At 42.8% G+C, this 24,108-nt stretch overlaps 1 protein-coding gene across 10 annotated transcripts in view; it reads right to left on the reverse strand.

Annotated features, from left to right (window-relative positions):
* TSC22D1 (TSC22 domain family member 1) overlaps positions 1-13,906 on the reverse strand; it is a 125,676-nt gene extending 111,770 nt beyond the window's left edge. For 4 of the 10 annotated variants that reach the window (XR_009691236.1, XR_009691237.1, XR_009691238.1 and 1 more), the window contains exon 1: positions 10,701-13,905. Coding sequence is in view for 5 of the 10 variants with exons in the window: in XM_061133117.1 (XP_060989100.1) it covers positions 10,701-13,567 (2,867 nt within the window). In the remaining 5 variants the exon portion in view is untranslated. Of the gene's footprint in view, positions 1-10,700 lie in introns of all 10 variants that reach the window. The other 6 variants (XM_061133118.1, XM_061133120.1, XR_009691240.1 and 3 more) reach the window with 5 other exon arrangements.
* Positions 13,907-24,108: the final 10,202 nt, after the last annotated feature.

Below are 24,108 nucleotides of genomic sequence, written 5' to 3' on the forward strand. Positions count from 1 at the left end.
AACCACAGGAGTAGCAGCCCCACCCAAACTTCCAAGACCAAAAGGAGTACCTACGGCTCTGAGGAAATAAGGAGCATCTACAGTTCTCAGTGCCTTCCACTGCATGTAAGCTGAGTGAGGAAACACCACCAGAACACCGTGGTTTGGATTGTATGCTACAGAGACAGTGGAGCACAAAAGTCATTAAGAGCACCAACTCCAGACTCAGTCTGCCTGGAGCTATGTCCCAGCTCCCACTTACTAGCCAGGTGACCTTGAATAAATTATTTATTCTATCCCTCAATTTCCTTATCTGCAAAATGTGGGTAACAAAGGTTGTTCGGAGAATTCACAAGTTGATAACATGGAAAGCGCTTAGAATTTGCAGAAAACAAGTACTATAATTTTTGCCTACTCCTACTATGACTATTACTACTACTACTATTATTAAATTGTTGCAATCTGTCCATGAACAAGCTAAAAACAGCATATATGATACATAGTAGGAACTCAGTATTTTATTACTTACGGAAGGAATAAATGAACCCAAGATTCAGTGTCTTCCTCTGTGAAAACTGAACAACTTTAAGACTGCTATGACTCAAGAGCACATAATCTATCTCAAATGGTTTTATTAAACCCTTGCCCCACAAAAAGAATACAAGAGTAAGGTTTTATTACTGTCACCACTAGAAATACATCATACCCATATGATAGCAAAAATGTAATGCTAGATATTATTTCAACTGTACATCTATATGTTGTTTGACTAACTAGTCAATATACGGGGCTTGCTGACATGGAGATATACACTAACCCTAATAACCAAAGAAATTAGGTAAGTAGGACAGCTGAGAGAGAATGAAGTCTCATCAACAGTGAGCAATTTTATAATCAATCCATCTACAATGACTCAAAAAGAGAATTCTCAGCCACATACACTAAGCACCAGGAGCCCCTCGCCTAGGCAGTGATTCAGTATTATAAAAATACCTCGGAGAAGGGAATGGCAGCCCACTCCAGTATTCTTGCCTGGGAAATCCCATGGACAGAGGAGCCTGGTGGGCTACAGTCCATGGAGTTGCAAAGAGTCGGATACGACTTAGCAACTGAACAAGTGTAGAAAAAAGAGAAAAAAAAAAGAAGACAAAAAAAAAAATACCTGGGCTGCCTGGAAAAACAAGATGCTACTGCATCTGTCTTATCCCCAGGAAGCTCAGAGCACCCTTTACTCTATGGGTCCATGGATGGGAAAAGGCAATACCACTCACCATGATCTAATCCTTAATAAAATCAAGCCACAGCAAATCTTCTCCCCAGTCAATACAAGTACAGTTTTAAGCCACGCAGCCAGGTTTAACACTGGTATGTCTACAAAAGGATATGAAAACCTTTAAAGACTCTCAAAACTAGACTCTGATGATCATTACAACAGATTCTGTATTTTCCTTCTGTTTTTAATAACCCCAACCTTAAAAGGCCTCATCTCTTAATACTTCTTTACTCCCATTTAATATCCATATATAATCAATTAAATTTATTGCTAATTCTAATCACTGCTATGTCTTTTTCATGGTTCTTTGCCCTTAATAGAAACCATAACTTGCTAGTTTAGTAACAAGTAACTACAGTGACCATAAGCAAAACAGAGTGGTTAGGAATTTTAAACAAGTAATTAACTCAATGCTTACTACACTAACAAAGGAAACTCTTAATACAAACAAGTGGCATTTTGCCAGTTAAATGTTTATATTTTAAACAGCTGAAACTGCAAAGAACTTTCAAGGTAATACTTGGATCATTTATGCTAAATCATTTATGTTAAAGAGCTGAACCAATCAAAAGGAGATAAAGAAAAATACTGACACAATTTAGAAATAAATGGGTTTAAGGTGCAAAACTCGTCATAAACATACATAAACAAAACATTATGTGCAAAAATAAACAAGAGATGCTTATTAAAAGCAGCAAGTAAGCATTTCTTTTTTGCTCATGAACACAGCAAAAAGTAATCAATAATTCTCAATCAACTCTCTGTCAGTCAACCCTACTAAAGGAGAAAATAGTGTTATCACATGATGTATAAAGAACTTATTTACCTTTCAAATATGTCATAATAGTGTTTTTAAAAAGAAGTTGTCCTTATGCCAACATTAAATTTTTTTTCTTCACTTATTCATTAAGCAGATTTTTACTGAGTACCTACTGTCAGATACCAACATATACTTTGTATATATAGTAGAGAACCAAAAACCTCTGTTTGTGAAGCTTAAAATCAAACAGATAATCACACACACACATTAATTACAAGCTGTACTAAGCACTATGAAGTAACAAGGTGATCTTAAACAATGTTAACAAAGAACCTAAGTTTAGACTAGTGTATCAGAGAAGGCCTCTCAAGGTGACAGTGAGGCTTTAGGGAGGAAAGGAGGAAAGATGACATAGAACACGTTCTGGCTAAAAGAATAGCCCAAGCCAAAGCCTGGAGGAGACAGCAAGAAGGCATGACAACCTGAGGATCTGAAAGGAAGCAGATGGGACTCAAAAAATGAGGGGAAGTAGCATATGAAGCCAGAAGGGAGCAAAAGCAAGATGTAATCACCTTAAAAGACATGGAAAGGCTTTAGGGATTTGGGACAAGTGACTGACTGAAACAGATTTCCATTTTAAGAATATCATTCTGACTACAAGACATAAAATCAGAGAAAGGCAAGAATGTATGCAGAAAGTTGGTGAAGAAGCAACTGCAATACTTTTAAGAGTTGAGTATGTTATCTTAGGCTAGAGTTGTGGCAACAGAGATAGTGAAAGAAAAGATAAATTCAAGATATATTTAGGAAGTAATGGTCAGAATGTAGAGGGTGAGGAAAAGGAAACTATCAAGAAATGACTCAGGCTCCTAAAGTGAAAAACTAGAATGAGAAATAACATTTATTAAAATGAGGATAACTAATAAAGAAATTTGAGAGGTCAAGTAATGAGGAGGTTAAGGTTATGATCTGTTGAGACTGAGAGGCTGTGAGAACACAAGTAGTGATAACATGAAGGCAAAGGACCACATCAGTCTAAAGCTAAGGAGAGAAGTGTGGTCTAGCGATATGCATTCAGAAGTTGAGAGCATACAGATCGTATCTGAAGCCACAGAACAGCCAACTACCTAGGGGAAAGGGAGAAGATGGGAAGAGGACACAAATCCAAAGAACTCCAACGATGACTCTGACAGAAGAGCTGAACTGAAAGTAAAAGAGAGTGGGTGCTTCAAGGAAGGAAAACAAAGCTCAACTAGACCTAATGAGGCTGAAAGGTCCAGTAAGATTTTCAGGTCTAGCTGATAGGTAAGGAAGAAGTGAAGGGTTGGGGAGAGCGGGACCTTTGGAAAAATGTCAACCTGGAATCCAAAACTCAATATAGACAGATCATTCTTTTAAAATAATATAAACATCCTTTATCATTTTTCCCCTCATGTCATTTCTTTTAATAAGCCACTAAAGCATATTCGTACCGTGACATAGTGAACCCTAAAGACACAGTGACACAGCAAAAATCAACCACCATGGTTCAGATAATGCTGTACCAGAACAGGGCATGCTCTGCAGTTTCATATTTTTAAATTGAAGTTTCTAAACAAGAAATAAAATCTATCTGCTTTGCAATACTGAAGCCAATGTTACAAAGACAGAATTTAGGAAATTAAAATGGTTTTCCTGAAAAGATAATTTTCATACAATTTTCCCACCAAAATGTTAAAACTAATTCATCTAACATTTGTCTGTCTACTGTATTTTCCAGGTACATCACTCTTATGACTCTGCCCACTTTTTTCGTCATCAAAGGGTCATAGGTAAACATTGATATGTTCTAGGGCAATCCCATCATGTGTACTAAGACACAAATCAATGAAGCCTGCCTTCTTTCAGGTTTTCAGCCACTCTAACACTCCTTAGGGGCTTACCTCATGTTGGCTTTATGAGCAGTAGAAACAGCACCAGATTCTGAATTGGAAAAACGACTTTTAATCCTTACTCTGCTTTACTGTTATGTGTGTAACCTTACAACAACTCACTCGGTTTCTCTAATAAACCAAATAAGCTTCTGTTTATGCACCAGTAAATTGGAAAAAACTTAATGCACAAAGTTGTTTAGTGATTAAATGTGATAATAAGTATTAACTGAATCTAATCCTAACATTTTAAATCACTTCTGTGAACTGAAATACCAAGTTATATGCCATTCTTATTTCTGCTGAATATAAGCCAAGCAATTCCACTCAAAATTTATGTACTAATTACAGATCAAATCTTGGAGCATGAATCATTAAAATTAGCATCCTTCTTCATATTTAATAACATAGCATTCTACAACTGAAATAGATGTGTAATGTTAAACACATTTATTTTACACTCCTTTCCTAAAACCTCACAAAAATGACAGAAAAGGAATTTTTAAGATATAAAAGCCATGAGCCCACAAAAATTGAGAGAATGGGTGAAAAGACAATAGCAACAAAAATTTGGAAGCTGGAAAACAGATGGTTGAGTGACAAATGACTTAGCAAACACTAGGAAATCAAATCTTTAGCAAACAGTGGGGAAAGCCAAGAACAAACCCAATTTAAACTGTAAAATCCCCAAAAGACTCAGGAATTGGCAGTACCACATACATCTGAAGTGGGATGTGGGGGAGAGAGAGTGCTAAAATAAGAAAAGATTGTTTAAAAGTCTGTTTAAGAAGCAACCATCCCCACAGATACTAACCACCCCTCCCCAACCCCAACAAAAAACTGAAAATATATTGTCTCGTGAATATAAAACACAAGATCCTGGGACTGAGAAAATGAGGCACAGCAATATGCAGGAGAACATACTGAAAACAAGCTGAGTGAGTGAAGAAACACGTATGGGGATGCCCGGACAGGTTACCATAGAGTGAAGCTGACAAAACCTCTCAGAATTTCAAATCAGCATTCAACTCCCCTACTCTCACACACAACCACCATCTAAGAAAAGGCTGTAACACAAAAGATAAAGACCAAACAAATAAAAACTAAGAGAGTAAAAATGGAGGACACAGATCACACATGGAGAAGAAACCTTAATGAATAAAAAAACACTTTTATACTAAGCTAAGACAAAGTATGATTGCTACTAGAATAGGATAGATACTATTCAAAAGGACCAAAGACAAAAGCTCTTGGAAATTAAATATATGATAATAGATGAAAACTCAACAGCAGTAGAGCAAAAAGAAAAAGATGGAAAATAGGAAAGAAAATATGAGAAAATTAGAAAATTGGTCAAGAAGGTCTATTATCTCAATAAAAGGAATTTGAGAAAGAAAAGAGAAATTGGAAGAAATAACCAACAACCTCACTCAAGAAAAAGTCCCAAAACTAAAAGGAGTTTCCAGACTGAAAGGGCACACCAAGTATTCAGCACCCTGAATGAAAAGAAATCCAAATAAGGAACCCTCACTGTTAAATTTCAGAACACTAAAAACAGACACATTCTTAAAAGCTTTCAGAGATTTAAAAAATGAGGGAAGGGAAGAAAAGAGAATAAACAAGAGGATGGGGGTAAAAAGGAAAAACAAAACCCACACAGGTCACATGTAATATCTGTAAGACATCAGAATGGCTTTAAACTTCTCAAAAGCAATATGGAAGCTAGAAAGCTATGGAGCAAAATTATAAAATAATACAATTTCCAATCCAATATCCTTTACCTAACTGTATAAGGGTAATATAAAGCCATTTTAAAATATCAAGCAAGCCAAGAAAGAATATGACATGGGTCACCAGAAAAGAGAGATCCAACCACAGAAGACACTGAAAGGAACCTCACAATATTAGTAAGTCTAAAAGGCAATTAGTCCAGAATGAAGATTAGAGAAATATGAGACTTCCTCAGAAAGATAAAAGTGGTAACAATACCTGATAGGTCTGAACATCTCCAGGGACATTTGATGAAACGCTGAGTCAGTGATTACTACAGAGAAAACTAAAGCGGCAGGGAGGCGGGAGGCGTGGAGACAATGAATTCCAGCCAGATCAGCCTATGGAAAAGCTAACAGTTAACAAGTCACATTGAGAACTGCTTATCAGCTCTTTAGTCTCCCACATTTAAGTACACCCAGAAGATCAAGAATTGCCAGACATCTGAGGAGAGGCTCTATCACAAAAGGTTAAGCCCAAAACCCACAAAAATGGGAAGAAAGGCAACTTGGAGGAAACAGATGATGATGGATGAAAACTTGGGGTGAGGGAACCCACTACTAACATTTGTATATGTTAAACAATATACAGAAATATATATACAGGTATACCATACATACTAGATAGCTGGGATAGGAGGAGGAAGGCAAGTGCAGGACATTAGACAGGCTAGGAAAAGTTATATTTTACAAGAAAACTGAATAATCGACAATGATGCAATCATAACTATTAAGATGAAGGGGGAAACCAGGAGGAAGAAGGACCAGCTGAGTAGATCATGACAAAGTTAATCTTCATTTTCTACCCAGGAAGTTACTAAAGCCAAAAACAAAAGCAAGGAGTATTTTTATCTAAACATACAAAGCAAACCTAAAGAAAATCAACTTTGAATATTCATTGGAAGGACTAATGCTGAAGCTCCAAGATTTTGGCCACCTGATGCAAAGGGCCGACTCATTGGAAAAGACCCTGATGCTGGGAAAAATCGAAGAAAAAAGGAAAAGGGCGCAGCAGAGGATGAGATGGTTAGACAGCATCACTGACTCAATGGACCTTACTTTGAGCAAACTCTGGGAGACAGTGAAGGACAGGGAAGTCTGACATGCTATAGTCCATGGGGTCGCAGAGAGTTGGACACGACTTAGCAACCAAACAGTAATGTAGAGCATATGAGTCAGAGACATTTCAAAGGACTTTCCAAATTCGTTTCACTCTTTCAAAATCTATGCGGTAGATATTATTCTCCCCACTTTATTTTTTCTCCCCACTTTTTAAAGTGAGCAAACTGAGGCACAGAGAGGTTAAGTAGCTGGTGAACAACAGAGGTTGGCTCAGACCTAAGCAGTCCACGCTCCTAACCACCTGGCTGCATTGTACATCAAGTAGTAATACAGGCAGTTATTTAGAGACTAGGAGATAAATATCACAATCATCATCTACAAGAGGTGAAAGTGATTGCTTCCAGGGAAATAAAGAGGGCAATAAGCTTTTGTTTGTTTTGATAAGCATGTAAACTATTTGGCTCTTTAAACTGGGCAGGTACAACATAAATAAAAATTAGATCTTATAATTTAGTATTTCACAGTTAAAGTATTTTATCTGATGCAACCATCCTACGAAGCTGGCAAAAATGAGCATTACTCCTATTTGATAAGAAAACTCGAATTCCTCATTAATAAATATTGAGGAACTACTCTATATACAGGTACTATATTTAGAAGATAAATATCAATTTACCTCAAGGTATGAAAAGGTAAAAGAGGTACACAAAGTATTTTCATTCTTTTCATTTTGTTGCATTAAATTATATGATCCTGCATCTCCAACAGTTATGCTTAAAGTAAGAGACAATACAAATTTTAAATCATACAAAAGGCAGAGAAAGGTCTGCTCATTAATTCTTTCAAAAAACACTCAGCTCTTGCCCTTGAAGAATTCACGGTCTTATGGGGAAAATGGGTAAACGTAATTTTAATTGAATGTGCACAGTGCCTTAAGGAAAACATTTCTTGAAGAGAATGATACAGAGGGAACATCTGAGCTGAGTCTTGAAGGATGAATGCAAGTTTGACCAATTTCACAGAAGAGGCTGTATTAACAATCACGAAACACTGAAAACATCAGTGTGAAATACCTGCATCTTCCCTGTGCTATTAACAGTAAGTTCAAATTAAAGGCTAACCTAAGACATTATGTGTTTTGTTTGTTAGCCACCCAGTCGTGTCCAACTCTTTGCAACCCCGTGGACTGTAGCCCACCAGGCTCCTCTGTCCATGGAATTCTCTAGGCAAGAAAACGGGAGTGGGTAGCCATTCACTTCTCCAGGGGATCTCCCCAACCCAGGATCAAACTCAGGACTCTTGCACTGCAGGCAGATTCTTTACCATCTGAGCCACCAGGGAAGCCCAACATAAAACATTAAGACCTTTTTAATGAGAATGATTTTTTTTTTTTAAAAGATCATACATAATCTTAAGGCCTGATCCATGTTTCTAGTCTTTACCGTCTCTGTCAGTAGCCAACACCAGTAGACACATATGTTACCAACATTTTAAAATTTACAGTGTTGCAATATTATTTCAAAAGATGACTAAAGAACAGCCAATCTTCATTTATCCTACCACCTAAAAGTTTTATTGCTAATGTGTTTTCTAAGTCATAACACTGACATTACAATGTACTCCTTTTCTCCCATAAGATCCATAGGTGAAGCCCAGAAAACACAAACGACAAAGAAACTAACATGGGAAGAAAAAAGTAAAAACAATTTTTTAAATCATTATCACTTAAAAATTTTTTTCCAAACTACAGTAATAATCTGCAGTAAAATGCCAAGAAAATATTATACAAATTTACCAGATCTGACCTTTACAGCTATTTTAAGGGTCATTTTGATATTACAGAATTTAAAGGATGTTAACAAAAGCTCAAATATGTGGTTAATTCAAAACAAGTACAGTCAACTCAAGTTACTGTACACCAATATTTAATCATATTTCTCAGTATCTGTTTTACCCCTTTAATTTCAAACCTTTCTACATAATTTGCCCCTAATTAGTCCTCATCTCAGTTGCTATATGGAAAAAATGATTTTGTTCTAATATCTTAAACTGGGACTCTAGCTCTACAGTTAAAAACCGAGTTGTAAGTAGCAAAATCTGACTTTAATCGTCTGGAACACCACGTTATGGAAGGCTCTATCATGCCCTACCACCAGGAGGAGAAAACAAAAAGGAAAAAGTTATGCCAGGAGACCACAATGGTAATTAGTAAAAATCATGGCAGGTTTGAATTCAAAGTATGTGGTTTTTATTTATGTATCCACCCATCTTTTACTTCTCTAAATTTAGCATCCACATAATATACCTGTTCTTATAAGGGGTTTTACTCAGATCACACTCATTAGATTTAGAAAACACGAATATCTGAGCTAAGTTAATTATTTAAAATTATAGATGTGTATTAGCATTATTTGATAAAGTTAAAGGTTTAGCAATAATTATAACACAACTATTAAGGAAACCACCTCCTAGAAGAGGTCTCTCTTTTAAAAAGTAGAGACTTGTATACATGATATGGAATACATGTGGCTAGATAACAAGGTTCCATATATGACTTAGAAAAATAAGAATCGTCAAAGGCAAGAATTTAAATTATTTTAATTAACCATGCCTTTACCTTATATCTTTTAAGTAATTAAAAAAAAAAAAGAAAGCCTCACTGAAACATTTGGCCTTTGTGTTTCTACAATGGCAATTCTTTTCAAATATGATCAATTTTTCCAAAGTGAAAATCACAGATATACATTTAGAATGTAAATGTTCCAACTGGCTTAATAAACGTTTAATCACAAAAATCTCCAATACTAAAATATTTAAGTATCTTTCACATTTATTCAAAGTTCCACAGTGAAAATGAATAGCCTCTGTCAAAACTCCTTGATCAAAACTATTACTTTGATCAAGGTTAGTAAGACTGGCAAATCTGTGAAAAGAACATTCCTTTAAAAATCGACTTAATTTAAAGCCGTGTAGTATCATGAGAGATTTCACAACTCTTCCAGCTAGCCAGCTTCAAAGACATAATTTGATTCAATAAATGTGATCACCATATTATTACCAATCCTATTAAGAAAACAATGGTCTAGTAATGTATTCTAGGCTTTCTGTATTTCTCTGGTCACAGAAGAGAACAAGTGGAGTAGATTAGCAGGAGAACAAAGTCAGTTCAACCCTCCAAGACATTCTCTTTCTTTACTCTTTAAAACAGCTACCATCTTGATCTACTATGCAAAAGGAAAAACATACTGCATCCTACTGTCAAAGATAAATTGGGCTGTTTTTAAGAGTGTATGCCCCTCCTCCCCCACAAAACACTTTTTAACATTCCCATTTCTTTACTGTTCAGATAAAACAGCCATTAAGTTAAGTACACAAAAGTCGGTCAGTTAGTTTGAGAGCAACCTGTATAACCCAGCTTAGGTCACCTTTCCTATAATATCTGACTAGGAAAAGCAGTAACATGATCTTTTTCAGACTAATAGCAAACACAGTAGAACTTTGGGTTATCCAGTCCAGTGAAGGAGAAACAAATGTGGGAACCACAACCTCCCCTCCTGCCCCCAAGAGATGATCATAACGATTTTAATAAGTCAAAAGAAGAGATGAACTATTAAGCTGGGTTAGCAAAAATTAAGCTTCTGTTCATAATTAATTCTAAAAAACCATCTCGTAAATAACAAAACCGCTTGGGGCTCCCATACCTACTCTTAATGTTCAAAAACTATTCTGTCAAGTATTATTTACGTTTTACTTAGACCACTACCTAAGCATTTTGAAACCATCCCATCACACTCCTGCTCTAGAAAAACTTACCAGAAAAATGCTCGTTCACCTCTAAAGAGGAAAAAAGTAGATAATGCCTTTAGACTAACCCTGTGCACATGCAGTGACTAAACAGAGGAACTCTGAATCTGTTGAATGCCTGCAGAAACATGGCATGAGCTTACCTCTCGTCCTCGCCATCCACCAAGGGTGTCGTCAGCGGTAGCACCTTCAACGGGAAAAGAGAAGCAGAGGCTGCAAGGCTGCTGCTACTGCCATCTGAAACTGCTGACACTCCCCCACTGTCACCACTGATGGTCTGAGGTAAGCCAACTAAGGAGGGTTCCGCTGGGCGCCTGGCATCTTCGATTTGGCTTCCAATTGCCTGAGCTAACGATTGTGCGGAGAATTGAACAGAACTGAGTGGTAGCTGTTGTGCCAAGGGCAAATTTATATTAGATGCTAGCAAGGGAGGCTGACTGACACTTTGAACCAAATTACCATTCTGAGTGGCGGGGGCTTGTGCTATATTCTGTGACGGAACCAAGTTTGTCGGGGCAGAAGGCAGTCCAGAAGGACCAGCTGAACTAACCTGATTCGTAACAGAAATACTACTAGCAGAGGGCAAAGGACTAACTGCAGGCAACTGCTTCGAAACCACTCCTGGAGCTACCGACTCGACCCCCTGTGGCTGGGGAGGCGCAGGTAACAGGGTACTCTGGGGTGCAATGACCAGTTGTTGAGGAAGGCTTGAAGCGCTGGGCTGAACTCCCTGATGAAGGATCGCAGCTGGAGCAGGTGGCACTATCTGTGAAGCCGGAGGAGCACCTTGCTGGATAACTGAAGGTGTGACTTGGGTAGAAGGCTGCTGCAGTGCCGATGGTAGGCTTGTCTGTTGACCAATATTTGCAATTTGACTGCCGGGAGGTACAGCAGCTACCGCCGTGTGAGCCTTGCCAACAGGTTGGCCAGCTGCCCCTGCAGGTTGTGCTTGGACTGCCGCGGGCTGCACTGGGAGCTGGATGCTCTGTGGCTGAGCCATAGGAATCACCGTGGCTCCCAGGGCCACCCCTGCAGAAGTGGGCTGTCCAGAGGACACCGCTGTTTGGAGAAGCGGTGAGGGCTGAACATACTCGGAGGCTGGGTTCGGAGTCACTGATGTACCGTGGCTTGGGGCCATCGGAGGGGCCACAGCTGGCGCCGGCTGGCCATATTGTACCTGTTGGGGTGGCGCGCCTGGCAGGGGAGCTTGCACTGGGGGGGCCGCCTGGGAATACGGCAGTTGGGGTTGAGCCAGGCTGGCGATGGAAGGCTGCTGACCTAAAGCCGAAGTGACGCCCACCACGCCAACAGGTGACGGCTGGATACCGGCTTGCAGAGGTACTGGTTGAAGACCTGGCTTCGGCTGATAGCCCAGTTCTTGAGACGGTAACTGTACCTGCGAGATCTGCGACTGAGAAATACTCTGAGGGATGCTAACTGCTGAAATGCCCTGTGGAGCGGCGCCACTGAAGTCCATCTGCGGAAGGGCCACCCCTGGAAGGGTCGGGGGATGCTGTGGCTGCACCGGCGGGGCCGCCAGGGTGCCCATCTCTCCGCTGCCCACACTCTCCGTGTAGTGACTCAGTGTGCTGACGCTGCTGCTCACGGAGCTCCCACTCGTGCTCTCCCTCTCGGAAGTCGCTTCGGTCGGGTTTTGTCTTACACTTTCCACCACCTTATTTACCACCACCCCTTCGGTGGCGGGTATGGCGGCGTTTTCTTTTTCATAGAACTCAGTGCAAGTCCATCGACCTTTTTTGAAAGGCTCAGAAGTAGAATCTAACTTCACGACTCTGAACCTGGACGTGTTAACGGCTGGCTGTTGCTGCTGACTCGAAACGGACCCCACAGTCATGCCCGCAGCTGCACTGGCAGCGCTGTTAAGGGCCGCGGAGGAAGCAATCGTACCATTGCCCATGCCACTCAATATATTCACATTAACCCCGCTGCTCACTGCAGGCCCGACACTCACACTAGCAGCACTGGGGATACTGCTCACACTTATATTAGCGTTACCAAGCATGCTGCTGGTCACAGCAGGATTAAAACTACCCACAGCAGTGATGTTAACGTTATTCATTGTATTCGTGCCTGTCACAGAATTTATACCTAGGCTGCCGGTAGTACTCGGAGCACGTATACTAGTCATGACAGATGCCGGCGAGCCACTCGATGATACAGCAGAAGTTGGTGCAACTGGCATAACACCGTCAGAGCTTCCCGCGGCCGAGAGTTTTCTGGACCCTGGGCTTGAGGGTGGCCCTCCAGGTATGGATGTACTGACCACACCGGCATGGGATGGGTGGTGGGGCCCGTGGTGCAGGTGGTGGCCATGAATGGGATGGTGGTGATGGAGGGGGTGTGGATGAGCATTCCCATTGATCACAACGTTCTGTTGTGGAAGGTGAGGCAAATGAGGCTGAGATAGGTGGGGCTGGTTGGGAGAGACCGCCCCAGGTGTCTCGGCTTCCTGGAAGTTATTTAGAGTCTCTTCCGAGGAGCTGCGTTCAGGCTCCCCTAAGTCCGTGGCCCTGGAAAGCGACACATCAAGGATCTCGGAGGACGACAGATCTTCCGTGTGAGACTCATCCAGGTCGTCGTAGCTCTCCGTGTCCTCTGCGATGCTGTTGTTCGAGCTGATGCTAGCGGAGATCTGAGCCGGGGTCACGCTCGTAATCTGGAAGCCACTTTTCTTTTTCATCTGCGTTCCGCCTGGCGCAAGAGGCTGTGCCTGCAGCTGAGCCTGCGAAAGGAGGTTCAGGCTTTGTGGAGGCGGAGGCTGTGGTCCCGACAGAGAAGATGCTGCAGGAGGCGGCGGCTGGAGCAGCGACGGAGGCGGAAAATCCTCAGCAGATGGGGCACTACTACCGACGCCGGTACCTGCTGCACCGAGAGCGGAGGCGCTGCCCCCGCCGCTGCCCCTTCTAGGGAACATTGCCGGGTGCGCCATCTTCCTAGCACTCATGTCTGCAGCGGCCGCGGCCGCCGTGGACTCGGGCGGCTGGTGCATTGTGTTGGGTACCGGGGCGGGGGGCGGAGAAGGCGAGTGCAATTTCCTTCTGCACCGTAATCTTTGTATTCAAGACGCCGAGGAGGAAAACGGGAGCTGACGCTCCGCCCGGCGCGATTCCCCCACCTCCTCCTCCTCCTCCGCCGCAGGCGCCGGCGGTTCCTGCCTTCGAGGGCGAGCTTCGGGAAGGGAGGATGGACGAGGGTGAACGGGAAGGCCGGGGACCCGAAGGGGGGGACCCCTTCAGTCCTTCGCCATCCACTTTCCCCTCTGGCCTCACACCCCCTTTATACTCCGCTTCACGTGGGGTGCGGGGCGGGAGGGAGGGCGTGGGCAGGGGAGCGGGGAGGCGAGGGGAAGGGGGTGGGAAAAGCCAAGAAATGCCCACCTTCTCCGGACAACTCCGGAGCCACCTCCGCCCCTCCTCCCGCCGGCGGCGGCGGCGGCCGCTGCAAAAAGCCTCCCGGTCGCCCTGCACGAAGGCGGCGCCGAGCGAGTGTCGCCTTCCCCTCGCCGCCCCCCAGCGCCGCCGCGACTGCCGGCGGCGAGCCCCGAGCTCAGTCAGTGTCGCTCAAACCTCCACTCCCGGCCCCGCCGGCCCGGCTCGGGCCTCCTCCCCCCACGGCCCCGCGGACCCTTTCAAACCCCCTGGGCTCGCGGCGGCTGCTGCTGCTGCTCCGTGAGGAAACGCTGGCCGCGGCTGGGGCCGGCGCGGCGAGGCTCGGGCGGCGGGGCGCCCGGTACGGTGAGCCCAGCAACGGGGCGCGGGCGGGCGCGCAGAGACGCCGGGTCCTCGCGGAGCACGGCCGGGGCGCGGCGGCGGCAGTGGCAGCGGGAGCCCAGGGACCGCTCCATCACTGGCAGCCATGGAGCCCGAGCATTTTCCTCCCTCCGGGCAGGCGCCTCAGCTCGGCACACGTCCTCGGGGAGAAAGGGGCCGGCGCCCGAGCCTCCCCGGAGGGCGGCGGGACGTGCGCTGAGGAGCGCCGGCGGTGGTGCGAGCCGCTTCGTCCTCGTCCTCCGCAGCCGGTTGGTCCTCTCACCCCCGCTGCTCCCGCGGTCCGGGCGGGAGGGGGCCGCAAGCGGCGGCGACTCCTCTCTCGGCGGCGTTGGTGGCCAGACGGGGCTGGTGCAGCGACTGCAGCCGACGCCGTTCAAAGGAACGAGAGGTGGGGTTTGGTCGGTGTCGGCGAACGGGGCGGGTGAGTGGGTGGGTGCCGAGGGAGGGCGGCGGGCGAGGAGGGGTCTGTGGTGGTTGTTACTAGTGCTCCTCTCCGGCTCCGCCGTATCCCCCGGTCTCTCGCGGCATCGGGAGAGGAGGGACCAGCGCCCGAGCGCAGGAGGAGGAGGAGGGGCGACCGCGGGCGAGAGGAGGCGGAGGCGGCGGCAGCGGCGGCGGCGGCGGCGGCGGGGGGGAGGGGGCCGGCTGAGGAGAAGGAGGGAAGATGGCGTCTGCGCATGCGCCCCGGCGCCGCAGACATAAAGCCAGGTCTGGCGGTAGAAGGAGGCGGCGGGTCTTCGGGCCTCGCCGAGCGCTCCGGCGGAAACTGCCGAAGGCTGACTGAGGCGCCGGCCGTGGGGGGGAGGGGTTGGGGAATTTCGGCCGCGGGGGAGCGAATCCGGGTCGGCCCGATGGGGGGTGGGGCGGGGCGCGGGGCGCGCGCCGGTTAGGCGTGTCCGCTCCTTTTTCCACACGCGGCCGGCGCGCGCGCGGGCACGCGGCGGGCTGAGGGGCCGGCGGAGGCAGCTCGGGCCCCGGGGCTCCGGTGACGCCGCCCCGGGCGGTGTGCCCCCCCCCCCCCCAGCCCCCGCCTGCGGAATGGGTAATGAGGCTTTTCTCCGCAGCAGCAGCATCACGAGTTTCAGTTCCCAGGAGTCCGCCGCCGCCACGACATGAGTCAGGCGTTCCTCCTCGGCGCGCGGCGGGGCCCTCCTCCCCGCCTCGCCGCACCTGGGCTCGCCCCCCGGCCCGCGCCGCCCTCGCCGGCTACTAGGGCACCCCCGAGCCGCGGGGTCCGCGGAAGGCCGGTGGCTCCTCGCGAGCGGCGCCCCCTTTTGTGCGGCGCGGTGGCAGCTGCCAAGCGGTCCCCTCGACCCCTTCGACGGGCAGGGGCGAGCGAGCCGGCAGATGTTGCTGCTGTTTGCAGTCAACGGCCGGAGGGAGCTCATCTCCAGAAAGGGAGCGCTTGCAATCCGTCGTTACCTGGAGGGAAGCAGCCCGGCCCAGTTTTAAAAAAAAAAAACAAAACAAAACTGACCTCAACAGGTGGAGCTAATCGCCCACAGGGATCGCTTTCCCTGTAATTGTCCAGGCGGTAGGCCGCATAGGTTTTGACTTGAAAGACAAAGTGGCCTGGTCATGGTGGCAACGCGAGGACAATGATCAATGAAGACCACCTTTGGGGATTAGAAAAAGAACTATCTGCAGTTCCAGTTTGGAAAAAAAAAACACCTGCATAGTTCTACAGAAGCAGGGTTAGGTTTGATTGGAGGCAAGTTAACTGGAAGTTGCTGCTCTTGCCATTTATTACACGTCAAAACATTCTAGCCCTAAGCATTTTTGACCACTAAACAAAAATGCACTTCCCACCTAGGAACCAAGAAAACAAAAAATGCAGTATAGGAAACCTCAGTAATGTTTGTTTTTTTCAACTTAGTGTTGAGGGACTAAACGTTTATGGTCAGACCTCTGATTCACTAAATCTCACAGACCAGATCTATAGTCCTGTTTCAGGAGCTTTTAAAAACATAAATGGCAGGGTTTGAAAGATGCATAATAGTAGATTCAGCATGTTTCCTTTTAGCTTTCTCTAAACTTTCCCCCTCTTTCTATCCCCTAAAAGGTTAGGAACCTCACTATTCTATTCCAGTATAGAGAAGCACATGCTCAACATCCCTGTGTAACCTGTATCAGTTTTGATATATTATTGTTTTTTCTATGCTCTCCTTCACCAAACTCAAGTAGGACTACATGTTTTTAACGTGGAGTTCTAGGCTCAGTACAAAGTGCATGCCTGCTCAGCGGCAGCAGACTGCGATCCCATGGACTGTAGCCTGTCAGGCTCCTCTGTCCATGGAATTTTCCAGGCCAGACTACTGGAGTGGGTTGCCATTTCCTTCTGCAGGGGATCTTCCCCACCCAGGGATCAAACCCCAAGCCTCCTGCATTGGCAGGCAGATTCTTTACCACTGTGCCATCCAGAGGACCCGGGTACAAAGTAGGTGGTCACAAATACTGAAAGGGAGATGGTAGTAAAAATCAAAATCATTTGAGAACTTCAGACTTGTTTTATGATATTCATGAATTGATAGGTGAACAATTGGATTTTTTACATAACTGTGGCCATTTTTTTTTTTACATAACTATGGCCATTGAAGGCGGGAGGAGAAGGGGATGACAGAGGATGAGATGGTTGGATGGCGTCACTGACTCAATGGACATGAGTCTGAGTAAACTCTGAGAGTTTGTAATGGACAGGGAGGCCTGGTGTGCTGCAGTTCATAAGGTCACAAAGAGTCGGACACAACTGAGCAACTGAACTGGCTCACTGACTGATGGCCATTTACAAAAATAATTTCGGTTTTAAGGCTACAACAGCCTTTGCTGTAGGAGATACACACAATTAATGGCCGCCATTCATTGCTGAAATGCAAATGTGACATGCTTTTTAAATAGTTTTTGAACAGAAAATAGGAAGTAAGTATCCTAAAAAATTGAAAGTGCAGTGGAATGTAGTGGGGCTAAGTGTGTCTCTGAGCTACTATGTGAAAGAAAATACAGCCCCTCAAATGTTGATTTTTAGGTCAAAGTTTTAAATTACCCCCAAACAACAACTTAACACGCCTGGGGCCACCTAAATACCCACCATGATTGTGCTGATAAGGTTTGAAGCAGAAGAAACACATATAATCAAGTCTTCCAAAGTTGGACAGAATGACTCATTGAGATAACCCTGTAAAAGCAGATATTTCTAATAACCAGTAATAATGAATATTGTTATTTTTGTGCTGTTTTGATGTTGGGGGTGGGTGGGTGGATTATTTCTTTTAAAAGAGACTTGTTTTCATTTTTCCAGGGTAACAGTAAGACCTAAGAAAATATGGTCTTTCGAAACATGTTTCACTTTTATCTGCTGTTTCACCTTCAAATTCCTGGTGAGGCAGCCTCAAGTCCCACAGAGATATGACGAGCAAGTCTGCAAATATGGAAAACTTGAGTTTGAGAAACGTCTCTCTCTCTCTCTCCAGTTGCCAGCATTTCTATGATACGTTAATATGAGTCCCTAAAAACAAACAGAATCCCTTAAACCAACCTGGTGGTGTTACTGTGTTCCCACGTTTCAGTTTGAAAAGTCTGGATGTTTTTGTACATTATTATCAAATGCCCCCTCCTGTGTGGAATGAAGTCATTAACTCCTTTGAATCCAGTACTTGGACTTATCCTTTGTCTTTTGAAAGCCTATATTTCACCTATTTACATTCTGAAGGTATAGTTCTGAATTACTCTCTATTGTCCATATTAATCCCAGGTGCAGTGTTCACCTAAATCTCATTATGGTGACATTGCAAACCAGCATGTAAATTTCACTATGTCAGGAGTTTTTAGTGGGCTCCTCAGGTGGTGCTAGTGGTAAAGAACATGCCTGCCAATGCAGGTGATTGGATTCGATACCTGGGTTGGGAAGATCCCCTGGAGGAGGGCATGGCAACCCACTCCAGTATTCCTGCCTGGAGAATCCCAGAATTTTTTCTACCATAAAATGGAAAATTTCCTGACCATTATAACTTAATTTACCTGTTTGTGAGAACTGTGAAATAGATGGGCATTTAAAACCAAGTAAGGGACTTTCTTGCACTGAAATTGCAGAGCCCTCACGCCCTAGAGCCTGTGGTCCTCAACAAGAGAAGCCGCCACGATGAGAAGCCTGCACACCACAGGAAAGAGTAGACCCCTCTCACAACTAGAGAAAGCCCGAACAAAGCAACGAAGACCCAGCGCAGCCAAAAATATTAAAAGAAATTAAGTTAAAAAATAAAACCAAGCAGGGATTTCCCTGGCAGTCCAGTGGTTGAGACTTCACCTTCCAGTGCAGGGGGTGCAGGTTCGATTCCTGGTCAGAGAACTAAGAGCCCACCTGCAGGGAAACTTATATGCTGCATGCACAGCCAAAAAAAAAAGTTTAATAAAATAAAACCAAGTAATTCTCCAAAAGTAATGCCCTTGAGGAACAGGAAGAGAATACTTGCGCTCAGAATGGCTGTGAGTGCAAAGATAAATACGAAAGAGAAACAGGTGCAGAAAATACACCATTGATCCACTTCACCAATTATTCTGGCTAACTAGGGCTTCAGTCATGCTGTAGTTATGTGTAACTTTTAAATATCATCTTTAAAAAGTCAAATTTTTTAAATAATGAGTTATAAACATGAAAAAAGTCATACATTTTTACATATGAAATTTATGCACGGGGATATTACAGCATGTTTATTAAATCAGTTTGCTCTCTAGAAAATTGTTAATGAGACCAGGAGTCATATGTGCTCTCTGACTTTTGTAAATTGCACAAAATACTTATTTTGAAACTTTTCATTCACATTTCACTGAGTATAGCTTAACTTATAACTGATTCAATTTTGTAGTACATGTTAAACTTTTAATATAAATATGTTTCTGGTCAGCTAAACAATGTTGTATCCTCAAAGGAGACATGATTATTTAAAAAAAAAAAAGCATAGAAATTTGAATTTATGGTTCAGCGGGCACACTGATATACATTAGCTTGTTAAATTCTACCCTTTGAGGGAGAAGGCTTTATCATTCTCATTTTAGAAGTAAGTGATCACAGAGAGATTAAATAACTTGTCCAAGGTTTATGCCTAAATCTGGTTACTCGGGTCCCTCCTCATTGCAGGTTCCATGCCTCTGTGCTGAGGATTTTCCTGCAAACACAGTATGACCTCTAGAGACTAGTATTTTTCAAAGCTCTTTTGGAAATTAATGAGTGTTCTTTTAATGCTTCTGAATGCCAAGGAAGATAATTCAGCACACACACTAATTGCACACAGCATTTCTTCTACATGAAGGGGATGAAAGACTTCTTCCCTGTTTGAAGCAACATAAATGTTACAGACGCTTCCACAGTCCGTCTTCTCTGAGGAATGTGTTAATTTGGAGAATTTCCTCACAATTAAAAAAAAACAAACCATTTCTAACTTCTGCTACAGAACTAAGTAACATTAAAAAAAGAAATAATTTGTTAACTTAGTTGTTTTTTTTCCTAAGTTTATAATCAACCTTCCAGATCTCCCCAGATGATAGCTAATATTTATTTAATGCCTACACACATTTTCTAACTGCTCTAAGTGTTTTATCTTTGATTCTCACAACTGTATAATGTTCAAGCTGTAATTACCCCATTTCACAAATAAGGAAAACGGGGTGCAGAGAGTTTGTGGTCTTAAAATTTAGCAGTTGGTAAGGCTAAGATACAAATCCCTGCAGTGTAACCTTCTCTTCCTTCAGGGCTGCGTCTGAGACACATTGTTAAATCAGGTTTCTGCCAATTCTAGCTCCCAAGTTAAATTTCCACAGAATACTCATGTTTTAATTTGTCCAAAGACTCTGGGAACACCATTTTCTCCTGATGCAGAAACATTCTAGGAAAGAATGTACATTTTAGAATCTCTACTACGGCTGCGTAGGAATTGGACATAAATGAACAGAACCACGGCTTGATAAGTTGGATGATCCTTCACTGATCAAAAACAGATGTCAAATGCTTGGGGGGGGGAGGCATTAATCACACATAATTGGGGAACACTGTCTATGCAGGACAAGATAAATGTTTTCCCATCCTAGCAATTAGTGTTCATTGAATATGAGAGCCTGTAAAATAGAGACAATAATAACCTAGTCTTTCCAACACGTTCTAAGGACCAATTTGTATTTGTACATGTTTTTGAATATTTGAGTTATTGAAATAAGCAAATTCATTATTTTTCTTTGTGTTACAATTCTGAGAAGACCTCTGTCCTTCCACCATATGTGAACCAAAACCAGGTCAAGAAGTACAAACAGATCATGGCAGCCAATATTTCTTTGTATTTAAAGATTAGGTCCACAAACACAGGTCTATTTCAAGTCTCAGAGCTCAAGGGAAAAAGAATGGCTGTTGAAGTCATTCCTCAGTGTGGAATTTTCCTTTGGTCATTCATTTTCTCCTACTCTGAGTTATCTTTCAGGAGAAAAACGAGAAAATAGTTTTCAGTAACTTATACTTAAATTGACATTCCCAGTTAATTTCATTGTGGAAGAAAACAGGAAATCAGTAGTCATAAAGGCTAAAGTCTTTCCTGATTTTTATACCTTTGATGGAAAATAAAAGAAAATCTTGGATACGTGCAAGCTAAATTAGAATCAGAAGCACAAGATAAAATCCTTTTAAGTGTATGACCACCAACTGTTAAATGCAACTGTTTTCATAAGGTGTTTACAAAACCTTCCCATGTGAGTGATATAATTAGAACAATTAAAGGGGAAAGGTTGGAATGTCAGAGAAATGTATGAGATGGGATTTAGAGAAAAGAGCCTAACAAAAGTGATTTAATACATGCAGTGTATACACACTTGTCAAATTCAAGAAAATTAAATGTATAGCTGATTCAGCCCCTTCACAGAGTTAAACATAAAGTTAATTGCAAGGATGCCAGCAAAGCTTTCCATCAAAAACTAGAAGTGAAGGTTCAGGTGCTTTCTTGCTCCAGTTATTTATAGACAGGAATGGGATTGTGCCATAGTGCCAACTCAGTGGTTTAACTTTTATGTTTTAAAGAGTTTCTAAACACCCCCTTTATCCAAGGCATAAGTAACACAAAAAAAATTGTTGTTGGATTACACTTTTATCAATATACATTTTGATTAAAATGGGATAATACTGTTTCACCCCAGTGTTGATCCTAAATTACTTAATAAAAGAAAAACAGCATTTTGAAAAGAATACTTCCAGTGAAAGCATCTTGAAAAAGGATGTACGTTCTCTTTATTCTTGTCAAGCATGTGATAGGAACTCAATAAGAACTTGTAAAGAATTTCTTAGATTCCACATTTTGCAGTAATATTGTCAACATAATTTATCACATGAACTTTCACTAGTGAACTTTTCACAGGATGTTTCTGCAGAACATCAGGTTCAGAAATTATGGCAGTAAGAAACAAGCTCACTATTAAAATTTCAGTCAAAGGCATCCAATGGTATTACATTTCCTTCTCTGTTCTTTACTTGATCTCTGTAAAATTCTCCTTGCCCAAACTAAACTTAAAGACAATTTGCTGACTACTCTTTTTCATGGAACATCATGCCCAAAGCATTTTTTTTTTTTTTTGTAAGAAGCAAAGTTCAGTGAAAATGGTAAGAAGATACAAGTTGAATCTGCATCTCCTTTTCTGATAGCTTTGCATTTGTTTGGGGACAGAGCATCGTGTTAAATACTGTTGAGAACTGACATCCTTAGCCTCTGTGGATTCTGGAAATTCATTCCGTACAACATGGCTTCAGGATATGGAGAATTCAGGTGCTTCTTCCTCTCAGAACTACTATCTAAGAAACTCAACTTGGCATGACTCATCACAGAGCTCACACAAAGACTACAATGAATAATTTCAGATAAAATGATTAATTTTTAAAGCTTACTTAACACATCTAAAAAACTTACTACCTGTTCATTGGTCAAAACTTCCATTTTGGGGACTTCCCTGGTGGTCTAGTTGTTAAGAATCTGCCTTGTAATGCCGCAGATTGGATTCATCCCTGGTCGGGAAACTAAGATCCCACATGCCACGGAGCAACTAAACCCATGCAATTACTGAGGCCATGCACCACAACTAGAGAGTCCATATGCCGCAACGAAATATCCAGCACGATGCAATGAAGATCCTGTGTGCCGTGACTGACCCAATGCAGCCAAATTAACAAATAATAAAATAGTTTAAAAAAAAAAAAAAAAAACCACCGTCCATTCTGAAGTATTAATACCAAATGAGGGTTCAGCTATTATTTTTGCATTTGTCCCCATATGAAACACTTTTTCCTTTTATTTATGATTGTGAAGAGTAGCATGGCATACAACTCCCAAAATATGCTGCTTTGGTTATTAATATTTTGTGATGTAGGCGCTTAACAAACAGCAAGTGCAGGGAGAGGCTTTCTCTGAACTCCCCGTATCTGCCTAAAGACAGATCCTCCAGAAGGAATTCCATTGTCAAAAATCCCCTCCCTGGGAGTTTCTTTAATTCATTAACCAGGGAGGATGGACTCATCACAGGAGGAGAGTGGAAGTCAGCACCACACTCAGACAAAGTTCTTCACAAGCTATCATACTTCCAATGTGTTCTTCTAAGAGTCCACTCATCTCTCCTAGAAGTCACTGACTCTGCCTTAAGACATCTACATCCCCCCTACCCTTTCCTAGTAAGATGATATTTAATCCTGAATTTTAAGCCACCTGGGAGAGAAAAGGGAAACTCTGCTTAGAACTAGGAATAGGAAATAATAAGATTGACTCAAGTTCAGTATTATTAATTGAATATCTACTACCTGTTTTTTAAGGAGACAAAATTGCCTAGGCAGTGCTCTTTTATGTATCAATGAGGGCACAAAAGAAGGCCAACCTTACCATGGACCCTCACCTCCAGCTCAAAGGTGTATTTATATAACTTTACTGTAAACAGAGAGCAAATAGAAAGCAGCAGGAGAACAATTTGGTTCATGTTTCACCAAAGATATTTTTCCTCAAGGTTGAAGGTAATCAGAGACTTCTAAGTCATTGCAAGCATGTCTTAATCCAGCAATTACATGTAGGCACCATATGAATCTTTGGAAATTAGATAAAAAGAATTCTAATGTAAAACAATAGCAACATTATAGTTTAGAAACCATGATGCCTCACCGATGCATACATCTGCTGGGGAATGAACATATGGTAGTGCCCAGTACAGATGTAAAAAAACCCTGCAATTATGGCTCTTTAGTATGATAATTGATTCTGAGTAAATGTATGAGTTTTGTTGCTCGTCTTAATTTTCAGTTGTTGGGTTTTTGCTTTTGTTCATTTTTTAATGGCAGACGTTCCGGAGGCAAAAAGCCTGTATGTTCCTGGTGTAACTAAATCTAGCAATATTACTAGTAAGATCAGGGAAACATACTAAACTTAGCAGAAAGCGGAGACAATAACAACATCCAAAAGGGTTCTTTGAGGCTGCTTATCTGACAAATGTCATGATAGCCAACAGCCAAGAACAGAAGAAAACTATGTATGTATCTTATATGTTTAACATTAATTGATTTTATTCTATGGCAGCCCATTATCTCTATGGTGACAGAACATTCCATAAGTAGAAAAACTAGAAAGGGGGATTATGTTTAAATAAAAGCAATGTTATCAACCTCACCTTTAAAGCGTTGAAATGAAGTTTTTCGTTCCTTTTTATGGCTAATATTCCACTGTGCATAAGTACTGTATCTTCCTTATCCATTCATCTATCA

Source organism: Dama dama, chromosome 30, assembly GCF_033118175.1.
Source record: "Dama dama isolate Ldn47 chromosome 30, ASM3311817v1, whole genome shotgun sequence".
NCBI classification, from domain to species: Eukaryota; Metazoa; Chordata; class Mammalia; order Artiodactyla; family Cervidae; genus Dama; species Dama dama.